General features: G+C 40.3%; 1 protein-coding gene across 3 annotated transcripts; it reads right to left on the minus strand.

The window, feature by feature from the left end:
* Positions 1-2,418: 2,418 nt before the first annotated feature.
* LOC137259806 (uncharacterized) lies at positions 2,419-27,083 on the minus strand. 3 transcript variants are annotated; one of them, XM_067797421.1, is made up of 11 exons: positions 26,548-27,083; positions 16,472-16,524; positions 15,221-15,511; positions 13,754-13,786; positions 10,653-10,767; positions 10,275-10,376; positions 10,071-10,084; positions 9,547-9,579; positions 9,186-9,224; positions 8,293-8,358; positions 2,419-7,742 (listed from the first exon to the last, which is right to left on the minus strand). In XM_067797421.1, the coding sequence occupies exons 2-11, from the start codon at positions 16,503-16,505 to the stop codon at positions 3,922-3,924; spliced, it is 4,548 nt and encodes a 1,515-aa protein (XP_067653522.1). In that variant the 5' UTR covers positions 16,506-16,524; positions 26,548-27,083; the 3' UTR covers positions 2,419-3,921. The 3 variants fall into 3 exon arrangements, with proteins under 3 accessions (XP_067653522.1, XP_067653524.1, XP_067653525.1); XM_067797423.1 differs by lacking the exon at positions 13,754-13,786; XM_067797424.1 differs by lacking the exons at positions 9,186-9,224; positions 9,547-9,579; positions 10,071-10,084; ... (4 more) ...; positions 16,472-16,524; positions 26,548-27,083 and adding an exon at positions 8,500-9,122.

Raw genomic sequence — 27,083 nt, forward strand, 5'->3', positions numbered from 1 at the left:
TGCAGTCCCCATACCACCATACCATACCTTGGACGTACAAAAGCATCCACTCTTCCCATCACTCCCCATCACTTGTCACCAAGATGCCACGCCTTAACAAAAGACGAACGATGCCTCTGGGAGGCTGAGCCAGGGAAGTAGAGGCTGAGCAGTTGCCAGGCAGGTTGATGTCCCTCTATTGACGATATCCTTGCATCGAAAGTGATTTAATACAATAGGAAATATTGCTAACCATCTACGTCCAGGTGCGCCTTACGTCAGGGTCGCCTTCAACACCTCCGGCATGGATTTCCGACGGCTACACCAACAGCACGAACAATAATAGGGACAAGAAAGAGGATTGCACGAACCATCTGTAGACGTGTTGCTGGTCACTGTCTACGCTGTCGGCACCCATACATCGGACAGATCCTGACGCCACGTCACAACTGAGCCATTTTCAACTGGCTCCATGAAAGTGAGTGAATGAGTGAGTTTAGTTTTACGCCGCACTCAGCAATATTCCACCTATATGGCACCGGTCTTACGACAAGCACAGTCGCCTTTTATGGCAAGCATGGGTTGCTGAAGGCCTGTTCTATCCCGGTACCTTCACGGGTCCCATGATACTTGGATCAAGACTGAACAGAAACATCATTGGATGACTACACTGCTAAAATGGGCGATTTAGTGGGCGAAAGCGTCATGGTATTAGGTACCCTAAGTGTTCTTCAGTAGTCCTTGATATATAGAATGGAACTTATATGTTACCGAGTTCAAACTTGCAGTCACTTTGACAATGATTCACCCATATCGTGACCATAAGTTATAAAATGACATTAAACGCAATTAGAGTAGAAAAATAAGCTGTCGACAATAGACAGCAAATGGTTTTAAATTTGGATAATACAGTACCGAAATGGGCGATTTATCGCCAGCAATATACTGTGTGGAAGTTACTATGCATAGAAAAAGGGGAAAAGAAGGTTCAATAAGTATTACACGTAACTCTATATTGGACTGAAACATGGTGGTTGGCATTAAACACAATGTGGTGGTCCTTGTCCACAAAATCCTGATTTACACTCTGTCTATTACTGAACATTTCTTGACTGCTTGTGCAAGATTGTTCCGACTGGGATGTTCCAGGGAATATGGAAAGTTTTTTGAAACGAGTGTGATTTGAGTGTGTTTGATTTCTCTTAAATGCATGATGTAGCCTCTGGGCAGATATTTCTTTAGAGCATCCAAGTGGATTCGTTGTTTACATTCATTGTTTATGCACACTCGCATAGACATACAGACATACATACCGTAAATAACACTCAATTTGTTAATGATTGTTGTTGGACATAATGTGAAAACTGAAGTTGATTTTGTTGATGGTGGTGTACTGATGGTACAGCGATGGGAGTAAAAAACAGGTGCACTTGTTCATGTATGTCTGCACAGAGTCGGTCCTTTGTGGAGAATCCTTCTGAGAAGCCATTGCATCGTATATGTACATATGCCGGCAGGTTTCCAATGTGAAACTGAGGGCTTCCTTTTAGCTGCTCAGGACCAGTGACTTCCAACTCGCAATCGTCAGAATGTGATTCTTAATCAAAACTTTAACATGAATTGTCGAGTATGTAATAAAATTTACAGATACTTCCAACATCTTTTCAGGGGATGCCCTTCCTTGACACAAACATCATATCGTGAAAGACATGATGACATTTTACTAGCGTCCTCGTCATGCCTGTGGCTTCCGTGGTACGGCGCTGAACAGGTCCAGGGCGTCCTGGAAAATGACACCCTTCTTCATAGAGATCGTCCTTGGGGTACATACATGTGTATATGTATCTCCTGCTGCTGAAAATGCCATGTGACAGTTCAATGTTGTAATAAAATATTGTAAAATAAACAAAAAAGGTATTTTGTTCATTACACGGCCCCTCACCACGTGGTGTCACCGTATACCACGCATGCGCAGCCAACCAGATAAGCATCTCAACAGTCTAATCAGATCAAACTGGACAAAACATTCAGTCCAAGTCAGCAAGCGTTACGTCAAATCCACAAGTCACATGACTGACAGCAAACTATTGGATATGTAATTGAGGCAAATCTCTGCCTCTGCTTTCTGCTGACATTTCCTCATTTGTTTTTCACATCTTTCTATTGATGACTGCGTTGCCCAACTCGTCGTGCTGCTAGTCCAGGTTCGATTCCTATCAGGACCATTCAAGTCTCCACTCCCCAACCCCCCAACCCCCATCGTTCTGCTACATATTATCCTTTTTTAATTAGTTGGTTAAGTTAGTTATTAGTTAAGTCCCTTCGAATGGATCTGAATCAGCTCGCAATGACCCTTTTAGCCGCTGTGTAGCTCTCGGAACACTGTTTAGTAGAGTTGAACCATAAGGAAATTACAGAATAGATACAAAAGTGTCACAATGACTTCATAAATATTTATTTTATTTGTGATATGTTGACCTTAAAGTCCATTAAAGCAAGCAAATAAACTGTCCATTTCGCATATGCGAGTGGGTTAAAACTGACGTCACTTCGGACGTATTTCAGCCATGTCGTGACGACAGAAAGTCATGAACATCAAGATATCACTACGACAGTGACATGATAACCAGAATAGCAAATTTAAATATTAATAAAACTAATAGGTGAGCATGCAGTGCATGCCAACTTTTAACTGACGAACATAATATAATAAGTGACAGTATATCGGGAATTACAATCTGCCTTTTGTGGGGATTTACACCATTCTTTCAGATGCTTGCCACATATCTTAAAAATAAAAATAGCAAAAAATACTGCTATTAAAATCGTGATAACAGCGATCATAACTATGTCAATAACAGCGACAACACTAATTTTATAAAGTATAGTATGTATGTCAATATGTGCATGTACGATAATTCAAACAAGACCATGTTCTTGTATAAAAGAACATATTGTGGCTGTTAACTTCTTCTTCATGTGTCTGAGTTATTCCTTTCCTCCTCGACAGATGAATCATTCACTTAAATACCAACTTCTCCATGAATCTAAGATGATTTTCTGCTCTGGATATTCTGTTGTTTTCAGATAAGGTGCAGGTTGTGTTATTTCCATTCATTCAAGCATCATGTACATATTCATTTTCTCATCAGTTCGTTGTGCCAGAGGTTAAGGGTACCTGATTAGTGTTATAACGTTATATCAAATAACTATAAATGAGGGAGTACGCTCATATTTAACGTCGCAATATTCAATGTACAGAGTAAACCATATCCATGACTGACGTTATAGATAATGAAGATGATGAAGATGATGAAGATGATGTCACCATAAGTGAAAAAATAATAGTTAATAATAGTACACAACATTTATGCTGAGTAACCTGCTGAAAACACAATAGTACCCCGTGGGTGGTGCCCAACACCTCCTTTCATGTCGATGTGTCCTTTGGTCAAAAATTAATACTTCCCGGGGAAAATAATATAAAAGCTGTCATTTGAGGTACACAGGACTTGGGCAAATACAAGATTGGAAGGTCATTTTGCTAGTGACACATCACGTGTGGTTCGATGTTGAGCAGGAATAAAAGCCAGTCAACAAATATGACCCTTCATCCCGTCAGCTTCAACGAAATATCAAACATACCTGTGCTTCAAGGTTCATACTGGAACATCGTTTTCTTTAGTTACTTTGTATTTTTCGATACCTGCATTCAACGTACCTGTTGAGTAAAGACAGGTACTCAGGTATCAGCAGCTTGAAGACAATACCATGTCCACAGATACCATCATTCTGACCTCAGACATGCGTGACAAACGATGGACGTTGACACGCTAGTGTATTTGTTGATCATCAAATTTCATACAGCTGTGTGTCATCTTATCATCCTCTCTTGTTCAGGTGAGCACGACTTATGTGCCACTTCAGTTGTTCCCTTTATTCTCACTTATGAGATATCTGCGTTCCTTCAGTTTGTGATTGTCGTTTCTTCTTAGAAAACAATGACATATTCTGTAGTCCAGAGTGTCGTTTGGCCTTTTGTTGTGGTTCCAATAGTTCTACAATGTGCCTGTTCTTTCTCTTTTGGGCGAGATGCAAAACATCATTCCCTGCATTGTCCACTAGTGTTAAATCAGCGCCCTTTTTTCGGAGATACTTAAACACAGCATCTTTGCCATAAGCAACTGATGTCATGACGGGTGTCACACCGGCATTGTCTCTGCTGTTGATATCAACAGAGTCTATGATGTGCTCAATCACAGGAAGCAGACCATGCCTACTAGAAAGATGTAAAAGAGACTGTCCGTCCTTGTCCACCAGAGTGCGATCGGCTTTATGTTCTACCAGGAATTTATACACATCGATATGGCCTCCACAAACTGCTCTCATCAGTGGTGTTTGACCATTTTTGCCTCTGATGTCGATATCAAAGCCACCAGTCACCTCATTTACGATTGTTAAAGTATCACCTAGTCTGGGCGTATGCTGATCAACAGCCTGTTTCTGACCTTGAGGATTCCCTTCCAAGTATGTCACAAGATGTTCTACAATAGCTTTGTTCCCTACCTCACACGCCAGATGTAGGACATTGTATTGGTCGTCGTCGGTCACAGTGTGATCAGCATTCTGACTCACAAGCAAATCGAACACATCTTTCTTTCCAGCCAAAGCTGCAGCCATGATTGGTGTTCGACCATGTCTTCCAGTAGCATTGACGCCACACTTCCGTATCAGATATTTTACAATAGAATAGTCCCCACCCTCACAAGCAAGGTGTAAGATAGTGTCTTTGTTGTCATCAACCAGTTCGATATTAGCTTTCCTCGACAACAGTAGTTTAAACAGGTTGGGTCGGGCATGCAATGCTGTGACCATTATTGCTGGTCTTCCTTTGTTTCCCAGACAGTTGATATCGGTTTTGGGCAACACCGTGTCCACAATGGACTTATTCCCCCCGACACATGCTAAATGTAACACGGAATTGTTGGAGTTATCCCGAAGTCGTACGTCGGCCCCCTTTGATACAAGCAGTTCAAACACGCTATGTACACCATTCGCAGCTGCAAACATCACTGGCGTCCATCCGTTGTTTCCACGGCCGTTGATGTCAAACATCTGCAGTAGATGTTTCACAATGGAGACATTTCCTCCATGACATGCAAGATGAAGAAGATTATTTCCCTTGTCATCTGATTGGCGATTAGCCTTCTGTGGATCCAGGAGGTGTTCAAAAGCTTTCTTATGTCCATTTACAGCTGCCTTCATGGCTGGACTCCAGCCGTGTTTTCCCCGAATGTTGACGTCAAGTTTTGTTTTCATATGCACCAACATGGTCACGTCATGAACAGTGCATGCCGCATGAAGGAGACTGTTGTTATCTTCATCTGTCAGTGTCAGGTCAGCTTTCTCAGACACGAGAAAGTCAAACACACCCATTCTCCCAGACAATACAGCACACATTAATGGAGTTTGTCCATTTTTGCCGCGGGTATTTATTTTTACGTCGGGTAGCAGGTTTTCGACAGTCGCCTTACCATCACGCTGACATGCGAGATGGAGCAGGGTATTGTTGTTGCTATCCCTTAAACCGAAATCGATTTTCTTGGTTTTTACATTATCACTTTTCTTCTTGGGATGTATAAAACAGTCCGACACACCCTCAAATCCAAATACTACTGCACACATCACTGGTGTCCAGCCTGTTCTTGCTTGACTATTAAGAAACTGCTTGGCATAGGAATCAGGATTACGTCTGACGAAATGTTTTACATGTCTTGCTGTGGGTGCATGGCCATATAGACACGCCAAATGTAGGATGTTGTAGTTGTTGTCATCACACTGAGTGACGTCAGCTCCTTGTTTCACGAGGATGTCAAAACATTCCATTTGTTCAAAGACAACTGCATACATTAACGGTGTCCAGCCATTCAAACCACTTCTGTTGATATCACACTGACTTACAAGTTGTCCCAATGCATATTTGTTCCCAGTGACACAAGCGTGCCACAGAATGTGATGCTTGGCATCTTCAGACACTTCATAAAGATGTTTGATCTTTTGAGAAAATTCGTCGGCTATAGACTCGTGTTTCCATATGGGATGCCAGATGTATTCAGTTAAAGCACCACTGGTGAAAGCATCAACCATTCTGTCAACAAGTATTCTCCTGTTGTCCTCTGAGAAAGGAATAGAGAGCTTGTGTTTATGAGTAGGGACAGACTCAGGTTGCTGATCCTGGATGTGGTCAAGGAGAAAAGTAATACTGAAGTGTTCGAGAGTAAACTTTGGTTCAATATTAAATAAAACAGAAACACACACATCATAAATCAAAGAATGTGAAAATGTTGTCATCTTTCCTTCTGTCAGAAACGTACCGTAGAAACTCCGGACCGCCTTAGCGACATCCTGTCTGGTGAATGTCTTCACAAGGGCTGTGACTGCATGAAGGTGGGCCTCTAGGTCTGGGTTATCTCTATCAGTCTGATGGTGACTGTCTGAACTGACGGCTTCAGGAGTTTCAGGTTTCAATTGATGGTCTAGTCTGCCACCTTCAGTGTCTAGATTAGTGTCTGCACTCACAGCTTCTGGCTTTACTTGGCTGTCTGACCTGGCCACTTCCACTGGTTCTACCTGACTGTCTGGGATGGCAGTTTCAGGTCTCAGTCGACTGTGAGGACTGGTAGTTTCAGACGTCAAAAGATCGTCTGGAGTGACACCTTTAGGCTCTAGTATGGTGTCTATATTGACACCTTCAGGTTTTGATTGATTTTCACATTCATACTTCACTTTGCTGTCTGGGCTGACACTTCCCAGCGTCTCTTGACTGTCTGGACTAGCAACTTCAGATTTCATTTGACTGCCGGGAGTTAGACCTTCAGACTTCTGCTGGTTGTCTGTTTTTTCATCTTTAAGCCTCATTTGACTGCCTTGGATGACTCCTTCAGTCTCCAGTTGACTAATACTTAGCTGACCTTCACATAACGTCATCAATGCGAGAGCAGCTGATTTATGATCCAGTGAACTAATAGTCGTACGAAGCTGGTTTGTTATGTAGAACAAAGGTTTTTCGAAAAAATGTTCATGATACACTTGAAAGCCTGCACAACTCGAAAACAATTTACATGCCAGAGGAAACCCTACAAATGTGTTTTCATGGGCAGTAATTTTGTTCTCATCTAAACTCGTCTGGGGACTTTTGTATTTCTGCCACAATTCTTTCTTCTCCTCTTTTGTGTACTGTATTTGGACATGCGATGATTCAATGAAAACACTTTGCCGTCCTAGATTCGACAATGCATACTCAAGGTTATTGCTTTCTGTAGTGAATATAACACAGACGTGAGGCTGAGCGAGCTCTCTCGTATCTTCTCTTGGTTCTTGCTGCAGACCCAGGTACCGTCTTTCAGACCTGGACTCTGACTGTCCTAGGTACACATGCAGGTCGTACAAGAAATGTTTAATTCCGTACAGATCCTTATTTGATCTTACTGTCTTAAATATGTCATCAAATATGATACAGACGTTTTTGCCGATATGGAGGTATTCAGTCAGTCGTACTTTATTGTGATCCTCAGTCAGTACCAGCTCATACCCCTGCTTCCTGTATTCAGCTCCCAGCATCAGGGCCATGGACGTTTTACCCTCTCCCGGACCACCAGTTATTGTCACATGACCAAACATGTCTAGCCTTTCTTGCGCCCTCTTAAAGCTCTCACTTTCAACAAACACTTTTTCGACATCCTTTATCTTCTGGCCCAGGGTACCTGTTAAATCAGATAAGTATATTAAACCACCGAAACCTCCGTTGATATATTTCAACTTACCACATCAACTCATTTGTTGATCACGTCACGAATACTGAGTGAGAACACCACGAATACCACATACTGAACAGCAAAAGAAAGGCAAGTTTCGAACAAATGAAAGCTGAAGAAAACGTTCGTGTTTATGTTTTCTATTTTACTGTACTTCGTAGACATAATATGCATATATATATTCTTTGTCTGTCACGTATGTTCTCGTCACGTTATGGCTGCAATCTTGTCGATGTGACGTTAAATATTAACTCACTCACTCACTCACTGTGTTTTCTATTTAACAACCTGACTTAAACAGAATTGCTTTTTGTTCTTCAGTACATTTATATCTGTTTGAAAACCCACTCACCAACTGAATATAATTTATTCATTGTGTCGCTAACTGCACAGAGATCACTTGAAGTACATGCACCTGAATTTGCATACAATAAGGTAATATCAAAACAAGGCTCTCCCTGAAGAAAACAGGTTTCGATAAAGATCCTTCTTTTCTTACCAGGCGGCAGGTTGCTGTCGTCCAGGAGCTCAAAACTGCAAGATGAATCGTCATCTTTCCCTGATGCTGGTCAGAAAATAATATGAATGGATTACATGTTTGTGTGTGCCAAACAATCAGTCTGTGTACTTTTCATAACGCAATGCAAAGGTGTAGGAACATTTGTTATGGCGCACTATATATGTATATCATATGGAATGAGCTCACCTTCCCTTAAGAGTTTGTTGCACAGCAAACAATCATCCTGTACCATATAACATGGCAGTTGCATCCTGCTCTTCATGAAGTCCCATCACATGTGGCATTATGATAATCAAATCAATTATGTACAAACAACGCTGGGTGATTTAATCCGTATATATACATCCAATTGTTACATAATTTATAGATAGAGATTTTACATGTATATCTCTATATTCTTTTGGTAGATGTTGCAGTCAGATAGTTTTGTCTAAACTACTCCAGTTAAGCATTATCCCAGGTGAATGTATAAAAAGAGTTGTCGGATAAGTGTGAAGCGCATGATTATGTCCCAAATAAGAGCTTATCATAATTATCTAATATGAATTTTACACTTCAAATCATTGTATGTGTCTGTAACACCGGCAAACAGTGATGTAAAACTGACAGAACAGTGCCATGTTTATAAAGGATATGTATGTGTCTGTAACACCGACAAAAGTTATATAATACTGACAGAACAGTGTTATGTTTATAAAGTATATATATGCCCCTGTAAAACTGGCAAACAACATTACTTACAATCCATGACATTATGAATCATCCACCGTGTTTACCATGATATAATGTGAAGTTTACTGACAATCAATTAACCTTTACTGCTATTGTGTACACCTTATTCAACAATGCTTGTTTTGATATTACATACTCACCGTCAATGTCTGCTTCTCCTTGTTCCGCCATTTCGAGCTCTGAAACATGGCGCATTATCATGGTTAAACATAACTCAGCTTGTTACGTCTATTTAAAAGCATCATCATGAGAGAGTGAAACACTGTACCCGACTCTTGGCATATCATTCTTGCTCATGTTTCGTCACTGTGAGTGAGTGAGTTAATATTCAACGTCTCGTCGGCAATATATCAGGAATATCATGACAACAGATACAATAAACACGAAAACATTTGGAAGATTAAAGCACAGGTATGAACATATAACTAGTCGGTTCTTTCCTTTTCATCCAACAGTACACGTCTCCCAATCCATACATAATGACACATAGTTCATACTCACTGTCGGTATCTGCTTCCCCTTGCTTCAATGGCTCTGAAATGATGGTTTCATTCAACACATAATACTTACACTAAACAATCACATTCGTCAATACCTGTAGCAATTCAGCTCGGAGTACACCGTTCATAGATCTACTGTTCATCACCTTTGTTTATTGGTAATGTTTATTTATTTAATCATAAGCACCAATCTATAATACATCAAGAAAACTATCAAGGGAAAGCTTTTTACAAAACGTTGAAAACATTACAGTAGATGGCAGTCATAATTTTGGAATATTGTATCTTCCTGGAACCGTAGATTGTGTTATTTCTTGTAAGAAAGGCTCTGCCTGAATGGACCATTGCTTGCCAACAGATGAAGTGCATTCCCTCCCTGTAATTTATTTCAATCTCTTTAATGTATGCATTGGCAAGGTCACAGTTACCTTTATTTTTGATCAAGTAGAATATACGATGTATAAACCCCATATAAACATATTGGTGCTTTAGTAGTACTGAAATGGAACAAGGCTCTTTACTCACCCTCTTCGCTAGGTCTGCAAATATACAAAGAAAATCGTTATCACAACATAATAATGAATCATCTGTCAAACTGGTTTCAGATATTCAGAAATGAGATTTTTGTTCATAACCCTACACTGTGAGTGATTTTCTTTACGGAACGACACAGGACTGTGTGATGCCGAGAATGAAGGCACGCTGCATCAACTTATATTTCTGTATTACCTGGTAGCTGCATCATCAGGTGTGGTCAAGCATGGGATTCTCGATCTCACTGATTCCGGGATCCAACCTTTTTCTCCCCTTTTCCGTCTTCGCCTATCAAAACTGAAAATACACATTTAAGTATGGGAGGTTATTGTGGAACGTGTAGACCATAGACACATATACAAACCCTGGACAACTCATAGAGTAACCGCAGTAACTGCTAATTTATCGCACGGATATCAGATGGTGACCTTTGACGCCACGTGAAGACTGTTGATGCCGGTTGACAGTATGTAGTGCCTGTCATCTCGAGAAGGTTTATGTTCACGGCATATTTAAGTTGTGCATGTGTCTGGAATGTGTAAGTGAGACATCCCATGTCAGGTATACACTTACATTATGAGGATCACCAGAACGACAACAGCCAGGATGAGGAACACAGGAACAAGGATGGCAGCCAGGTTCGTAGTTTCCGTGGGGGTTGATGCAGGCGGTTTTGTCGTCCATGCATCTGTTGCAAAAAATATGAATAACAAATAATAATGTTACTATGTATGTGTCTGTTTTTTGTTTCTCTTTTATTCTGTTTGTTGTTTAATGCCCCACGTAGCGATATTCCAAATATATCGCGGAAGTCTTTGAGAAAAAAATAGGAAGAAAAAAATCAGATAGCCCAGTGATCAACGTCATCCGCATCATCTGTCAACCAAGTATAACCTAATAAACAATAATAATGTAACCTGGAGGCAACATGGGTCAGTGATTATGATCATGCAATGCATGGGGAAGAAACCAGGTCGTTTGTCTGTTACATCTCACCAGATTGCCTGAAAAGTGTCAGTAAAAAGTCCAAATCTAATACAGCTCCAGGGCCTGATGGCATTCGAAACCGGTATTGGAAACTGTTTCCCTGCGTCCAAACACCATTACTTCACTGTTTCAGTTCTCTTGTGGACACAGGTGATGTTCCTCCATGGTTCTGCAAAGGTCGCACAATACTCCTTCCCAAAAAAGGAGACTTGACTGATCTAAAAAACTTCAGCCCTATCACATGCCTAAATACTCAATACAAATTATTCACAGGGTGTTTGACAAACCTCGTGTGATCTTACTGCTCTTCCAGTGAGATAATTTACAGAGAGCAGAAGGGGGCGAGAAAGGGATGTTGGGGGTGCAAGGATCACCTTCTTGTACAGAAAATGATTTTGGAGGAGGCTAAAACGTACCACCGCAACCTCTCCATGTGCTGGATAGACTACAAAAAGGCATATGACTCTGTCCCTCACGAATGGATTCTGAAGTCTCTTCAGTGTATTGACCTCCCTCAGCGACTACTTGATTTACTCAAGTCTTTAATGAGTTGCTGGTCGACTCAGTTTGAGATGTATTCGCAAGGGCAGGTGCAGACTTCAGAATCTATTACAATCAGAAGGAGATTTTTTCAGGGGGACTCCTTCAGCCCTTTGCTTTCTTGTCTCTTGTCTCTAAATCCTTTGAGTTTTCTGCTCAACGGGGAGGAAGGGTACCATCCCGGACCTCCTCAGCACAGATCCCCAACACCTCTTACTCATCTCTTTCACATGGATGACATCGAGCTCCTTGCCAAAGGAGAGACCGATTTGAAACAACAGGTTCTCCTTGTCAAGTCCTTCTCTAATGATATTGGCATGACTTGGACTCGACAAATGTAATACTCTTCATTTGAAACGAGGCAAGGTAACTAATGATGGGTCGGTCAAGTTACAAGGGGGAGGAGTTATTGAACATCTTGTGGAAGATCAGGCCTACACCTATCTTGGAATGCAAGTTCGAGACCAGCTCCAGAATGCCCAAATTCAGGATAAACTTCGGGCCGAGTATAAATCTCGTTTAAAGAAAATCTGGAGTTCAGAGCTAAATGCTCGAAACAAAGTCAAAGCCACCAATACTTTGCTGTACCAGTCCTCTCCTATTCCTTTGGAGTACTTGATTGGACAAAACAAGACCTCCAGAGTCTTGACCGCCTGACCAGAAGGATCATGTCTGATAACAGAGCACCCCACCCTCGTTCCTCTCTTAATCGTTTATATATGCCAATCAATTCTGGAGGTCGGGGTTTGATTAATGTGGAAGCTCTTCATGACAGAATTTTATTGTGTACTTTTGTACATATTTATTTGTCAGATGATCTTCTGGTGATGCATGTCAAGATTCATGATGAAAGCAAGGAATTCCACGGCTATTTTAAGCGTGCCAAGGTTGTTGGACACAATCTGAAATTTGAAGTTGATTTTGTTGATGGCGATGTACTGCTGGATGGTACAGTGATGGGAGCAAACCAGGTGAAGTCTTTCACCAAGTCTGCCCAGAGTAGGTCCTTTGTGGAGAAGCTGTCTGAGAAGCCACTGCATCGTGTGTATATGCAGTGTGTGGAACAGAACAGCAATCCAACTGACTCCTTCGCCTGGATGAAGTCGGCTGGTCGGCTGAACCTGAGGGCTTCCTTTTTGCTGCTCAGGACCAGTCACTTCCCACTCGCAATCGCCAGATCTTAAAGAAAGTATCAATATGAAATATCGTCTTTGCAATGAATTCACAGAGACAGTCAAACATCTTGCCAGCGGATGCCCTTCCTTGGCACAAACAGCATACCTTAAAAGACATGATGGCATGGCTCGCTGCTTTTATTATCGTCTGCGCCATGCCTGTGGCTTTGACTCCGAGGTCCATCCATGGTACGACCCTGAACAAGTCAGGGCGTCTTGGAAAATGATGCTTTCAAACGTCTCTGGAATAGGCCAATATACAGCATGAGACGAATTCCAGCCAAAAAACCTGATCTTGCTCTTTTTGATAAAACTAATGAAATTATTTATATCATTGAATTTTCTGTCCCTTTTGACAGCAATGTGATTGGCAAGATTCAGGAAAAGCCTGATTAATATGCGGACCTCGCTTTGAAATGTCTCGCTTGCATCCCAAGTACACAGTCGTAAGGCTCCCCATTGTTCTCGGTACCCTTGGTTTGGTACCTCCTGATCTCTTGGTGCAGATCAGGAGAGTGCCCGGGTTCTCCACCGGGAGCACAGCCCTTCTGACAATCTGGGTAATGCAGAAAGCTGCAGTGTTGGGGAGCCTTCATATTCTCCGAAAAGTTCTTGGTGGGTTCGACTAGGCAGTGTTTCCTGGGACAAGTCCCATTTGCTGTCTGGGCTGCGTGTAGAGGGGGCGAGGTCCCTGAGCTGATGATGAGCCTTACCGGCCTGACTGTGCCAGGATCACCTGAACCCTCTCTGCTGCATTTCAATCTTAATCTGTAAAAAATAATAAGTGTACTTATATGGCGCCTCATCCACACCACTAAGGGACATGCTCTTAGCGCATACACTGAACATTATTATTATTACCCCAGATAACCCAGGCATTTCGTTAACGCGGGTTGCTGGTCTATCGTCACGAGCAATATGATTGTATCAGAATTATGTTACCGTCCATCTATCTGACTGTTTTGTACTCACATGTGGTGACTGGAGGAGGTGCCACTGACGTGCCTGTGCAAACACAGATGAACTCAGTGTTATTCATCGAGTGAGTGAGTGAACTGATATTTAACGGCATCATCTAAATACATTAATGGCATCTATTTACTTTTAGTTTGATATCTATGAGTTGTTGGTCATTTGAAAACAACATGCACAGCAAACCGTCACATTCGCATGAATATAGCAATATCTGAAATTATATCAACAGGCGGAAAAATACCACGGTCATTTCAATATATCATTCCAAAAGAAATTTACGAATGTCTCGCTATCTTACATTTGGTTTAATGTCTGCTCAGTTTCCCGGAAGACGTAATGATGTCAACAAAGAAAGTGAATGAAGCGTCGGCTACGGACTGAGTCAAAACATCATATGTATGTTTATATGATAATCCTGAAGACGTGACACTTGTTAATGCTCGTATTTTCAGCCCAGCTATCCTTATGTCACCTGTTGCTAGACGATCTCATATCCTTATTACAGACAAACAAACATACCAGAGACAGATATCGTATTAATACGATGGTATTCCTCAATAATACATCATTACTGACGTAGCGGCCCATTGTCACCTCTTACGACAAATATGGGATGATAAGAGCAAATACTTCAACATGAATTTTATCAGATAAGTGTCAACGCGTAGATGCAGTTGATGGGATTAACTCGTGATTAAGACGAACGAATACGTTCAGTTTGACATTCTTTAGTTGCTTACTCAAAAAATGACAAATAAGTAAACATGAATGAGGAAGTGGACTTCCTGCGAGTGACATTATCCCGCTCGCGGTCGCCCCTACACTAACAGCCGAAAACCACACTCCACACTACCAATATAGATATGAAGATATATATATATATAGAGAGAGAGAGAGAGAGAGAGAGAGAGAAAGAGAGAGAGAGAGAGTGATATATATATATATATATATATATATATATATATATATATATATATATATATATATATAGTTTTTAACAACTACAGGCCAAGAGTCAACATAGAACAGATAGAGGAACAAGAACACTTCCTTCCACAGTTGATGTGATGACAGACACAGCCAAGGGGGATGACCAATAAAGGCCTCAGATGTCATCCTCTCTAATTAGAAGTAAGAGACAAAGGTGAACATGCTGGCTGCCAAAGACAATGTAGACTGCAGTAGTGATAAGTATTAAGAATACAGACTAAATACTTAGAAATAAGTTCCATGTGACATGGCTGCAGAGTTTTTGGTTTTTAGAAATATTTGGTCAATGGATGTCCTGAATTAAATGCCATAACAAAATAAGGTTGTCTGTATTTGTCTTAATGTTGATTTACTTTGTAGCCATATTACAGCGAATACTGTGAACAGCATGATTCTGTTTGGCAAGATACAGAAATAGATCTTTATATATTAAGAAATAAATTGTTGTCATCGCATATCAGATTAGTTTCACACCTGGAGCAGTGTTGCAGAAATCCCCTATGTAGTTCCCACTACAACCAAACGTGCAGATGCCATTTTGACGATTGCAGACTTTGCTCAGACAGTTCGTGCTACAGGCTCGGTCACAGAGATCTTCAAACCATCCAGGAACACATCCCTCAGAACACCTCCCTGTGTCCTTCTGACAATGTGTGAGATTCCTGATTGAATCAGGCATACAGTTTGGCGGGCAGTCTTTACTGCAAGTTTCTCCATACTTCCCCCATTCACAATTCTTCTGGCCGTGTGCTTCATACGCTAAAGCTGCAAAAGAAGACAGGACAACAGAGTGAGTGAGTGAGTGAGTGAGTATTTAAAAAGATAGATAAAGGACAGTAGCACAACTAGAATATCACATATAGATTTAAAACTAGCTTGAGAAATTAAACCCAATACCACAATTTGGACAATACAATATGAAAACTGCCTATAGGCAGCCTACAACAGAAGGCAGATCACCACACTAGAGACCATGGGGACTTGCATTACCTTTGCTACCTGCATGCACCCTAGTTGGATTTACACCACCAATTATACAACGAAAATACTACGTTTAAAAAGCCTGGTATGTTTACATTGACTTGATGTCATCGCTTCCGAATTGCGTAGATCGATGCTCATGTTGCTGATCACTGAATTGTATGGTCCAGACTCGATTATTTGCAGACCGCCGCCATATAGGTGGAATATTGCTGAGTGCGGCGTAAAACTAAACCCGCTCGCTCGCATTGACTTGAATGTTTTATGACATACAAACCCTCTCAGGAGGGCCAAGACAAAGGAAGATTAAAACAAACCGAATAGTGTTGTATTATGTATGCTAATATTAGTAATCCCTGTAGGCCCAAAAGAAAACCCACAATAGTTATACGCAGCAATACAAGAACTGTGATGCAGTGCATCTGTGTTTTGTTTGTTGTTTAACGCCACACCCAGCATTATTCCAGCTACATGACGGCGTTTTTATCTAAATAATTTGATCCATCTGCGTGAGACAATCCAGTAGTCAACAACATGAGCATCGATCTATGCAAATGGGAACCCATGACATTTTCACGGATATCGTCACGCTGAAAATCGGGATTGTTTTCTTAACTACATGCGTACAATGTCAAGTCTTTGTCATGTGTTTCCCGCCGCGATGTTGCTGGAACAGTGTGGAGGGCGAAAACCTAAAACAAAATTCACTCCAGTTTAAGAGTTGTGGCGACCAAACATACTCACCGACTAACATCAGAATAAGTCGTATGAATACCATGGTTCTGGTGGGCTTGGAGCTGTAAAGAAAGTAACATCAACATTGTATTACAACACGAAATCGACTGAGTTAATATTTATTGTCACATGGGCAGTATTTCAGCCATGTAGTAACGAGATTGAGTGCAAACAAACAGAAAGAAAATTTAAGATGCATTCATTTGGCTTTCTGAAATTCTCCTAGGCCACTGTGCTTGTCATAAGAGGCGACTAACGAGATCGGGTGGTCAAGCTCGATGACTTGGTTGCCACATGTCATCGGTTCCCAGTTGAACAGAACGATGCTTATGTTGTTGACCACTGGGTTGTCTGACTCGATTATTTACAGACCGCGGCCATACAGCTGGAATATTGCTAAGTGCGGCGTAAACCTAAACTCACTCACTCACACTGAAATTGTTCTGAAATGCTGGTCATCTTGCATAAGACATACGAGAGGATGTGGGTATCCTGATGTCATTAGATGCCGATATTTTGTTTCCATTTGTGCAATTGAAGCCGGTAGTGCATTATTTATCTCCGTGTTCTATTGCACGAATCAAAATCGGGACACATAGCGCTCAAGAACATAGATTAGTGATAGTGAATGTGTACGTATTTCCGTGTGTTGTTGAGTATTTGAAGCACGGGAATGCATTTGGAACCGACGACGTCAGCCAGAGGTTTCAAGTGAAATATTCTCGTGCTTCAAATACTCAATAACACCCAGAAATTGGCCAACACATGATGTTTATCGACACTGTAAACACAAAAGTAACCCAAAGGGTTTTGGTGTCTGCACTCGTTTACATCTAGTACGGGTACAGCAGTAAAGTGTCATCAGCAGGCCGTTTCAGCTGGTTTCCATGGTAGCATCTGGAGTTGCTCATTTGTGACGTCATTCTAACTTTACGTCACAATATGATTTGAATGACGACACCACTGTTGATGACACAAGACAATAATTATTCACATGTCAATACGCAGTGAATAGTCATGCAGTTTCCGGGAATCTAATACCATTTGATGTTTTTCAACCAATCAGATTACAGAACACAGTGTGACTTTTTGGTTTACAATGTACGTTTAAGGTCACAAACACTGTAGGCCTATCTGTAGCTTACCACGCATGTTTCGCTGCTCTATATTCGAAACACTTGCTCGCTCACGCTGAACAAGTAGTGTACGTAAACAAACGAAAGAGGCATGTGGCAGCACTTCCTGGCTAAATATTGTAAGATTGCATTTTTAGAGGCGCTTCCTCCAGTAAATGAAAAAAAACACAATTATTATTTGGTGACGCATGTTTTTATCCGCATGTCATATGCTTATTGTGTCCACATATATTTTCAAGTAGGTGACATTTGTTGTGGAACTGGGGCTGATATTTTCACCTTCCTGTACTCAGAAAACATAGCTGGATAAGTTAGCCGGTATTTATGTTTGCATTTTTTTATTTCTTTTTTGTTCAGACCATGATGTACATGAAATGGCTCTTGTCATCCTGGATGATTTTTATACAAAAACATATACCGTTACGACAGAAGTGTATGCGAAACAGTCTGGCTGTGTAACCTACAAGGTGTTGAACGCTGTGCTTGTGGTTGTTCAAGGGACAAAACTCTGGGGTGTTTAACATTATGTCAGTATGAGAACGGCGTGAAGGGATGAGAGACAATTTAAAGTGTATGCTGACTTATGCACACACACACACACACACACACACACACACACACACACACACATGTTGCAGGTAGCTAGGTCGACGCTGTCAACTTACTGCAAGAAAGCCGTGGTATTATTGGTATTATCAAACCTGTCCATTTCCAGAGGTTGGGCTGCTCTAGGAACATGCGACTAAAGTATGTTATTCCATGTCTGTGGTCCCTCGCATGGTGTTCATGTGTAGTCGTTGGTAATACAAAACGTGTTTTTAAATTGTAGTATCATTTATAGTTAAGGTCTTTAGTCTTAATTACTAGTTTCAAACTGAGATCTGTAATGAACTAGGTGTTTTACTGTCCGTCGCTGACAGGTTAATTTGCCTGTATTTTTTTGTGAAATTGTAACTTGTTTGTAGTCACGCTAGGACTGAAATATTACCGATGTGACTTAAACGCTCACTCACTCACTCACACCACGTCACTGAATGTGGTACATACGTTACTGATACCTACCGAAACATAACAAGCAAAGGCAGTTCAGCTTGACCTGAGCTACTCTACATATCCATGACCCGTCACATGGCACGAACGGCTGGTCGTGTTAGCTCATTAAATAGGGGAGCTCCTGCCTAAAAAAACCCCGAATGCGAAACATTATAGTGACCGCTGATTTGCAATGTTACTTGAAAACTAATAAGCATAACATGCTCAGTGAAACGCTGATCATAATCAAAGGGACTACCAACTGAGACTGTTGTGTAAAGAAATTTATGACACTTCTCACGATTTCTCGACATTTAGATGTCAAACGGCGACCTTGTTTCGGCGGTTCGTACACATTGACTATCAACTCAATAAGCACCCCTCCACAATAATAAACTCAACCATAAGCGAACACGTATGGTATAAAATCGGTCCATGCAGGTACATGGACCTTATTATGGTGATCAACCTTCTCAAGTCATATCTCACCACAAAAAACCCACGCCTTACATGCTAACGAGTGAGGATGCTGTTTCATGTCGTTAGTTTGCACGCAGTCGAGCACAAATTCCGAGCGCAACAAACAATGCGTCGCGAATGTGACAGTTCTGACGGCTGGGTCTTTCCGTGTAGAGCATATTCCCCGAGAATCCAGTCAGGGCATAGTCTACTCTGTATAGGGAGCACGGCTAGTTTCACTTGGCTAACAGGTTCTATTACAATCATGAATATTCAGTATCGACACTGAAGACTATCCACATACTTCATTCATATCACAAGCTATATTTGCGTTGTACAACCTTTCATCCCTATGGGCGTGTCCATTAAGTAATGCTTGTGTGAGCCGGCCTTGTTTACTTTATCAGACCACTCAAAACATATCTGACCTCGCGGCGCCGTCATGTTATGTGATATGTCTGAAGGCGTGTGACAGATTGTTTTTTAACGACCTGCTCCAGTTAACCGACAATGCAATGCGCACAGCTATCAGGGAATTCGGTGTCTAATACACCGTGCACATTCAGGAAGTATGATGGGTTATCCAGGCGAGTACTACATCGACATCGCTCAGGACAGTGTCACACCGCGAATGCAGACTCGAGTATATTAGCGACTGATAACTCGAATAACAACCACTTTAACAGTGGTTCATCGAATGAAGGGCAGGATGTAGTATGTGGTCTTTAATTTTCGACGCTCTTATCCAAGTGAAAACGCCAGAAATGAGTTTCACGTTGTATCCCTGTGGAGCACCCGACCCGAATCCTTTGCGTAATGAGCTAACAACTAGGTTGTCCTCCCTCCGACATCTTATAATTAATTACTTCCCGAAAACTTAGTGGGCGATGATACAGCCTAATTCATGTGAATCAAATCAAATGACACGTCTATCAAATCGAGGTGATGACTGTTTCAATTTCTATGAATATGCATGTTTAGTGTTTGTTTATTTCTGCTCACAATAACTAATCAGATGTTTAGTGTTTGGGAATTAAATCAAATCTACGTGAATCAGTGGTCCATAACACACTTGAACAAAGGTAAATTAGTGGTTTATAACACTGTCAAATCCAGATGAAAAAGTGTTTGATAATACAAACAAATCCAGGTGAATAATGACTTGATAACACACTCTAATCCCAGTGAATAAGTGTTTCAGAAACAGCTAATCCACGTGAATTCGTGGTTCATAACACAATCAAATCTAGGTGAATCAATGCCCGCTGACACAATCAAATCCAGATGAATACGTGTTGATTGCAAATCAGTGGTTTATAACACAATCCATTCCACGCAATCAGGTGAAAAAGTGTTTGATAATACAATTAAATCCAGGTGAATAAATGTCTGATAACACAATCAAACCCTTGCAAATCAGTGGTTCATAACACAATCAAATCCAGGTGAATCAATGCCCGCTAAAACAATCATATCAAGGTGAATCACAATTATCACAAGTGAGTTGCTTATGATACAATCAAATCCAGATGAATAAGTTTTGATTGCAAATCAGTGTTTCATAAACAGTCAAATCCACATGAAGCCGTGGTTCATAACACAATCAAATCCAGGTGAATCAGTGTTTGATAACACAATTATCACAAGTGAGTGGTTTATGGTACAGTCAAATCCAGATGAATAAATGTTGATTGCAAATGAGTGGTTCAAAACAAATCCATGCAATCAGGGTTTGACAAAGACAATCAAATCCATGTGAATCTGTATTTGACAACACATTCAAATCTACGTGAATCAGAGGTTCATATCACATCCAAATCCTAGTTAACCAATTGTTGATAACACAATCAAATAAAAGTGAATCAATGTGTGATCCCACAATTGAACAAAAAAGATAAAATAGTGGTTTGTATTACAGTCAAACCCAGGTGAATTATTATATGAAAAGACAACCAAATCCAGATAAATCATTGCTTGATAAGACAATTAAATTCAGGCAAGTCAGTAGTCGGTACTACAATTAATCCCATGTGAATCAGTGGTTCATAACACAATCACGTCCAGGTGAATCAGTGTCTGATAACACAATCAAATCCTCGTGAATCAGTGGTCCATAACACAAACAAATCCTCGTGAATCAGTGGTTCATAGCATAGTTAAAGACAGGTAAATCAGTGGTTTATGATACAGTCAAATCCAGGTGAATCAATGCTTGATAGCATAAAGGCCGGGCGGGACAACTTAGGAATGGCCAGCGAGTCCTAACTTGACATACAGAAGGGAGCAAGCTACAAAGACATATTTTATATCATTGGAAAGATCTCGAGGAGATGAACACGAAAAGTTCATTTGCCAGTGTGTTCACGTGTTAATAAGCTCACAAATTGGCTCTGAAAATGCATTTCTGCAGAAATTTCTGGCAGAATTTTTTTTTCGGCAGAAATTTCTGGCAGAATTTTTTTTTGCCGCAGAAATTTCTGGCAGAAATCTTTTTTGCCGCAGAAATTTCTGGCAGAAATTTGTTATTTCACTACCAGAATTATCTTAAGTTAACAAAATTAGAGAGTATAAGTAATGATACTGCCGCATGAGTGGTAGTTTCATGTTTATTCCAAGTAATAAGCACTTAGCGTGATCAACGGATCTGATATTTTTGTTTCGATACTAGAATTATCTTAGTTGAATAAGATTAAACACAATCGTTAAATAATTTAATATAGACTTTCTTTGAATGGTGTCGTTTTCCCTGTTTAAAGCCTATTAGTACCAGACAACCGAGAATTTTACAGTGTGAATTTAACCGTATTTCATTATAGCTTTTACAATTTAAAAGGCTTATGCATTATTCCCATCCGTTTCATCATAACACAGTTGTAACTTCTTAGTGGATTCACGTCGTGCAAGATTAATTTAACAGTATCGGGGTGCATTTTCTAATCCCAATAAGCCTACATTGTTTTTGTATGCGACATGGGTTGAGGGCGAATAGAGACGAAACCGGACATATACTACATACATACAATATAATAACAATGTAAGACGTGTGAGCCATAATTTGAATTCATCAACATGCCCGTAAAGACCAGCGTACCAGATTAAATGATAAACAATGCATCAGTGTTCAAAGTAACAATGCCCGCGAAAATGTAATTGCCTCGTTGAAACAATAATTTATGCCGGAGTGGCCACCGAGTATTCACACCTGTTAACGTGGTTTATCAGGTTGTCTCTATAAGCGGTCATCGTTCCGGTTCGGTTGGCCTTGAGTGGACACCGCGGTTAATAATTGCGCAAGCCAGAGAGCGGCCACTGGGGAAATACAGCGAAACAATGCCAGTTGGTGCTGCATGGACAATAGACGTTTTATAGAGTATATCCAGTACGTCTTGTCGGTTCAAGGTCACATGCAACACAAAACAGTTCTTTGCAGATTCTGAATCGGTTCGGTAACAAATTATCAAAACTGCAAAATAAAGTGATGAAGTTGAAAATAACGCGATTGAAAAAACGCTTCCCCAGCGCAGGGGGAAAAGTGGTTTCACCACCCATAGCACATGTGCAGTGATTATTTTGAACCGGAAAGCCAACTTGAACTCGTATAAATACAAGTGATGTGTGCAAGATTATCGTTGCGGTCGAAGTGGGAGAACAAGAGATGTTTCATGTGGTTACAAGCATCCTGGTTCGGCAATAATAACAATACACTGGTACAGTACCTGCATATTTGCAACCCATGCTTTTGAAAAAAATGTATAGTATTAGAAATGCTAATTTCATAGTTCAGTTTGAAAACTGAAATGTTTTAAATCATGTATATGGAAACAAAGAATACATTGATTGTGACAAGCAGTCTATGTCATAGACAAAGCGCAACGTCTGCTGTTTATTGTCACCTGTCACTCTGCTTGTCTGCTAATGACAATATGCAGTACTTAGCTTCAATCATTTACCAACTTAACACGTATCAGGCTATACACCGTAAACAAACTACACTGCTTTATGGCTCGTGCACCTGGGGTCTGTCTCTGTCACATTATGTAATTAGACAGACAGGCAGGTGCGATTCCTGTACACATGACATGTTATTACGTCTGTGGGTTGCAAACAAACTACCTCCATTTTCCCGGATGACTGGGTCGGACGGAACTGAGTGCAAACTCAGATTGTCAGTTTCAAGGTCTGTATGTACAAAACCCAACATTTCAATATATAATATTTATGGATAACAACTTCTTCTATTGTGTGTGCTTAGAAGTGGATGGATGAATCATAATGATTGGAATATTTTCAAACTGTTTAACGCTGTATTTTGCACGAATCCACGAGTGACCAACATAGTTCTTACTATTCCTGTTTAAAAACATGTAACTGATAATATGCCGACGGTACACTAGAACAGTGATATAAACTGCCATCATCACAGACACATTTATACAATTTAACATTTCAACCACTGGCCTTTGTTGCGAAAACACGCCAATCAAGTTATCTCACTAGCTTCTGTCATGATGGGACGATAATTCACTCACTAGGGTCTTGGTTAAAAAAAGGTAGGAATAACAAATATAAAGGGGATATTGTACCACATTAGTCATTCTTGAATGGGATTAACAGGTGTGAAAACTCGGTGGCCACTTCGGCAAAAATCATTGTTTCAAAGAGGCAATTACATTTTCGCGGGTATTGACACTTTGAACACTGATGCATTGTCACATAGGTATTGTTTATCATCTCATCTGGTACGCTGGTCTTTTCGGGCATGTTGAAGAATTCAAATTATGGCTCACACGTCTTACATTGTTATTATATTGTATGTATGTAGTATATGTCCGGTTTCGTCTCTATTCGCCTTCAACCCATGTCGCATGCAAAAACAATGTAGGCTTATTGGGATTAGAAAATGCAACCCAATACTGGTACTGGTACTAATAGGCTTTAAACAGAGAAAACGACACCATTTAAAGAAAGTCTATATTAAATTATTTAACGATTGTGTTTAATCTTATTCAACTAAGATAATTCTGGTATCAAACAAAAATATCAGATCCGTTGATCACGCTAAGTGCTTATTACTTGGAATAAACCTGAAATTACCACTCATGCAGCAGTATCATTACTTATACTCTCTAATTTTGTTTGTTAAATTAAGATAATTCTGGTAGTGAAATAACAAATTTCTGCCAGAAATTTCTGCGGCAAAAAAAATTCTGCCAGAAATTTCTGCGGAAAAAAAATTTCTGCCAGAAATTTCTGCGGAAAAAAAAATTTCTGCCAGAAATTTCTGCAGAAATGCATTTTCAGAGCCAATTTGTGAGCTTATTAACACGTGAACACACTGGCAAATGAACTTTCCGTGTTCATCTCCTCGAGATCTTTCCAATGATATAAAATATGTCTTTGTAGCTTGCTCCCTTCTGTATGTCAAGTTAGGACTCGCTGGCCATTCCTAAGTTGTCCCGCCCGGCCTTCATAGTTAAAGACAGGTAAATCAGTGGTTTATGATACAGTCAAATCCAGGTGAATCAATGCTTGATAGCATAGTTAAAGACAGGTAAATCAGTGGTTTATGATACAGTCAAATCCAGCTGAATCAATGCTTGATAGCATAGTTAAAGACAGGTAAATCAGTGGTTTATGATACAGTCAAATCCAGGTGAATCAATGCTTGATAGCATAGTTAAAGACAGGTAAATCAGTGGTTTATGATACAGTCAAATCCAGGTGAATCAATGATTGATAGCATAGTTAAAGACAGGTAAATCAGTGGTTTATGATACAGTCAAATCCAAATCCAGGTGAATGGGTATTTGAAAATATAATCAAATCCAGGCAAATCATTGCTTGGTAACCGGATTAAATCCCGGCTAAGCAGTAGTCGATACGACTATCAAATCCAGGTACATCAGTGGTTGATGCCGCGATCAAACCCTGCTTATCTCCCCTGATGATGACCCGTCTAATTCCTCTGACAGGCTTGCCTCACTGTGCTTCACATAATGCCCTCTCTGGTACGCAAATCAGATAAATGCCTGGTGTGCTTAGAATAACGTGGTCCTGGTGATGGGAAACTCGAAAAATTGGCATAATCTGTATTCCTGTTTCGAAACATCTGTTCAAATTTTACGACTCAAGTACTTAGTTTTTCGGAATATATGTTTCCGTTTACTATTCATGTGCGTAAAGATTTATTTTTTTTTGGCCATTGCTATGTTTAGTGTTTTGAAATATCTGTTCACATTTGTTATTCAAATGGTTAGTGTGTTTGATTAATCATATGTTTTGTGTTCCTTTATATCTGCTGACAGTTACTATCCAGATGTTCAGTGTATGTTTATATCTGATCAGAGTTACTATCCAGATGTTTAGTGTATGTTTATATCTGCTCACAGTTACTGTCCAGATGTTTAGTGTATGCTTATATCTGCTCACAGTTACTATCCAGATGTTAAGTGTATGTTTATATCTGCTCACAGTTACTATCCAGATGTTGAGTGTATATTTATATCTGCTCACAGTTACTATCCAGATGTTTAGAGTATGTTTATATCTGCTCACAGTTACTATCCAGATGTTTAGAGTATGTTTATATCTGCTCACAGTTACTATCCAGATGTTCAGTGTATGTTTATGTCTGCTCACAGTTACTATCCAGATGTTTAGTGTATGTTTATATCTGCTCACAGTTACTATTCAGATGTTTAGTGTTTCTTTGTTTCTGCTCACAGTTACTATTCAGATGCTTTGTGTTTCGAAACATCGGTTCACATTTACTGTTCAGATGTTTAAAATTTATTAACCGCTGTATTTCTTTTGTATAGGTTTTGGGGAGCAGGTAACACACGTTTTTGTTTGCCACATAATATACTGAAACAGTTGCTACCACACGCTGTATCATGTAATGTGTTAAGCGTCAACTTAATCGATCCTGAATGAATAACATCCGGTGTTTGTCAAAAGGTCGCCGTCCCTATATACTAGTGATACATCTATATAGTCAAATCCAATATATAGCACTGTTCATAAATCTATAAATCAGATTGAACTACTGCAGTAAATGTACACAATGGGGCAGCAATCTGTACCTGCGCACCTGTGATAAGGGGCAACGTGACACGGCGATCACCTGAGACATAACAGACTGACGTACCTTGTGAATATGATCGATGTTTAGGTAGGGTGTAGGGTATCATGTGGACAACAGATCAGAGTGAGTCTATGCTTATTCCTATTGTTACGACAGTCGACCTTTGATACAGAGACCTTGATACTAAACAGCTTGCCAAATCAAATATAGCAATGTTGTAATACAAGGGTGTGCACGCCAGACCTGATCTACTTTCACTCCGCACTGTACTGGAATGTTTATTATCCATACGACTGTCAACCTTTGTAACAACAGGTCGCTGTCAACATGAAATGGATATTTTGTTCACGAAAACTAATTACAGAGGTACTCACCAGAATGACGACCCGATTAAGCTTCATTCGTGGTGCCTACTGCATTCCACTGCGATGTCACGTGACCAGCTGATATGTTGCTGCTTGCTCCAGGCATGGCTCCAAACCAGTGTCTTCGTCGGGGAAAATACATTGTAACATTGCAATGCCTGATTGTCGTTAGCATTATCAATTATTTGAGATTTCAGATTTGTGATGCAATTAGAGGATATGATGGCACTAAGGCATTACTACGTGGGTGATCAAATGTAACGAGTATATGCTACGTCATGGATTAATGGATGGATGGATGGATGAATGGATCGATGGATATTTCCTTTTATAACATACTCCTGCTGAACTGTGTCTTCTTATCATGTATTAAGTCTTATAACACACAGATTCCTCACTGTTAGTCATGTGGAACAGTTTCAGGCTGTGGCTCTTACAACACCTCACACCATGCACTCCTGTTTATGTTTTAACGCTTTCCTCCCTGGGCAAAACAACCAGTTGTAGTACACGTTTGCTACTGGTTTGGTCTGTCTGTCTGCTCA

Source organism: Haliotis asinina, chromosome 13, assembly GCF_037392515.1.
Source record: "Haliotis asinina isolate JCU_RB_2024 chromosome 13, JCU_Hal_asi_v2, whole genome shotgun sequence".
In the NCBI taxonomy this organism is placed as follows: domain Eukaryota; kingdom Metazoa; phylum Mollusca; class Gastropoda; order Lepetellida; family Haliotidae; genus Haliotis; species Haliotis asinina.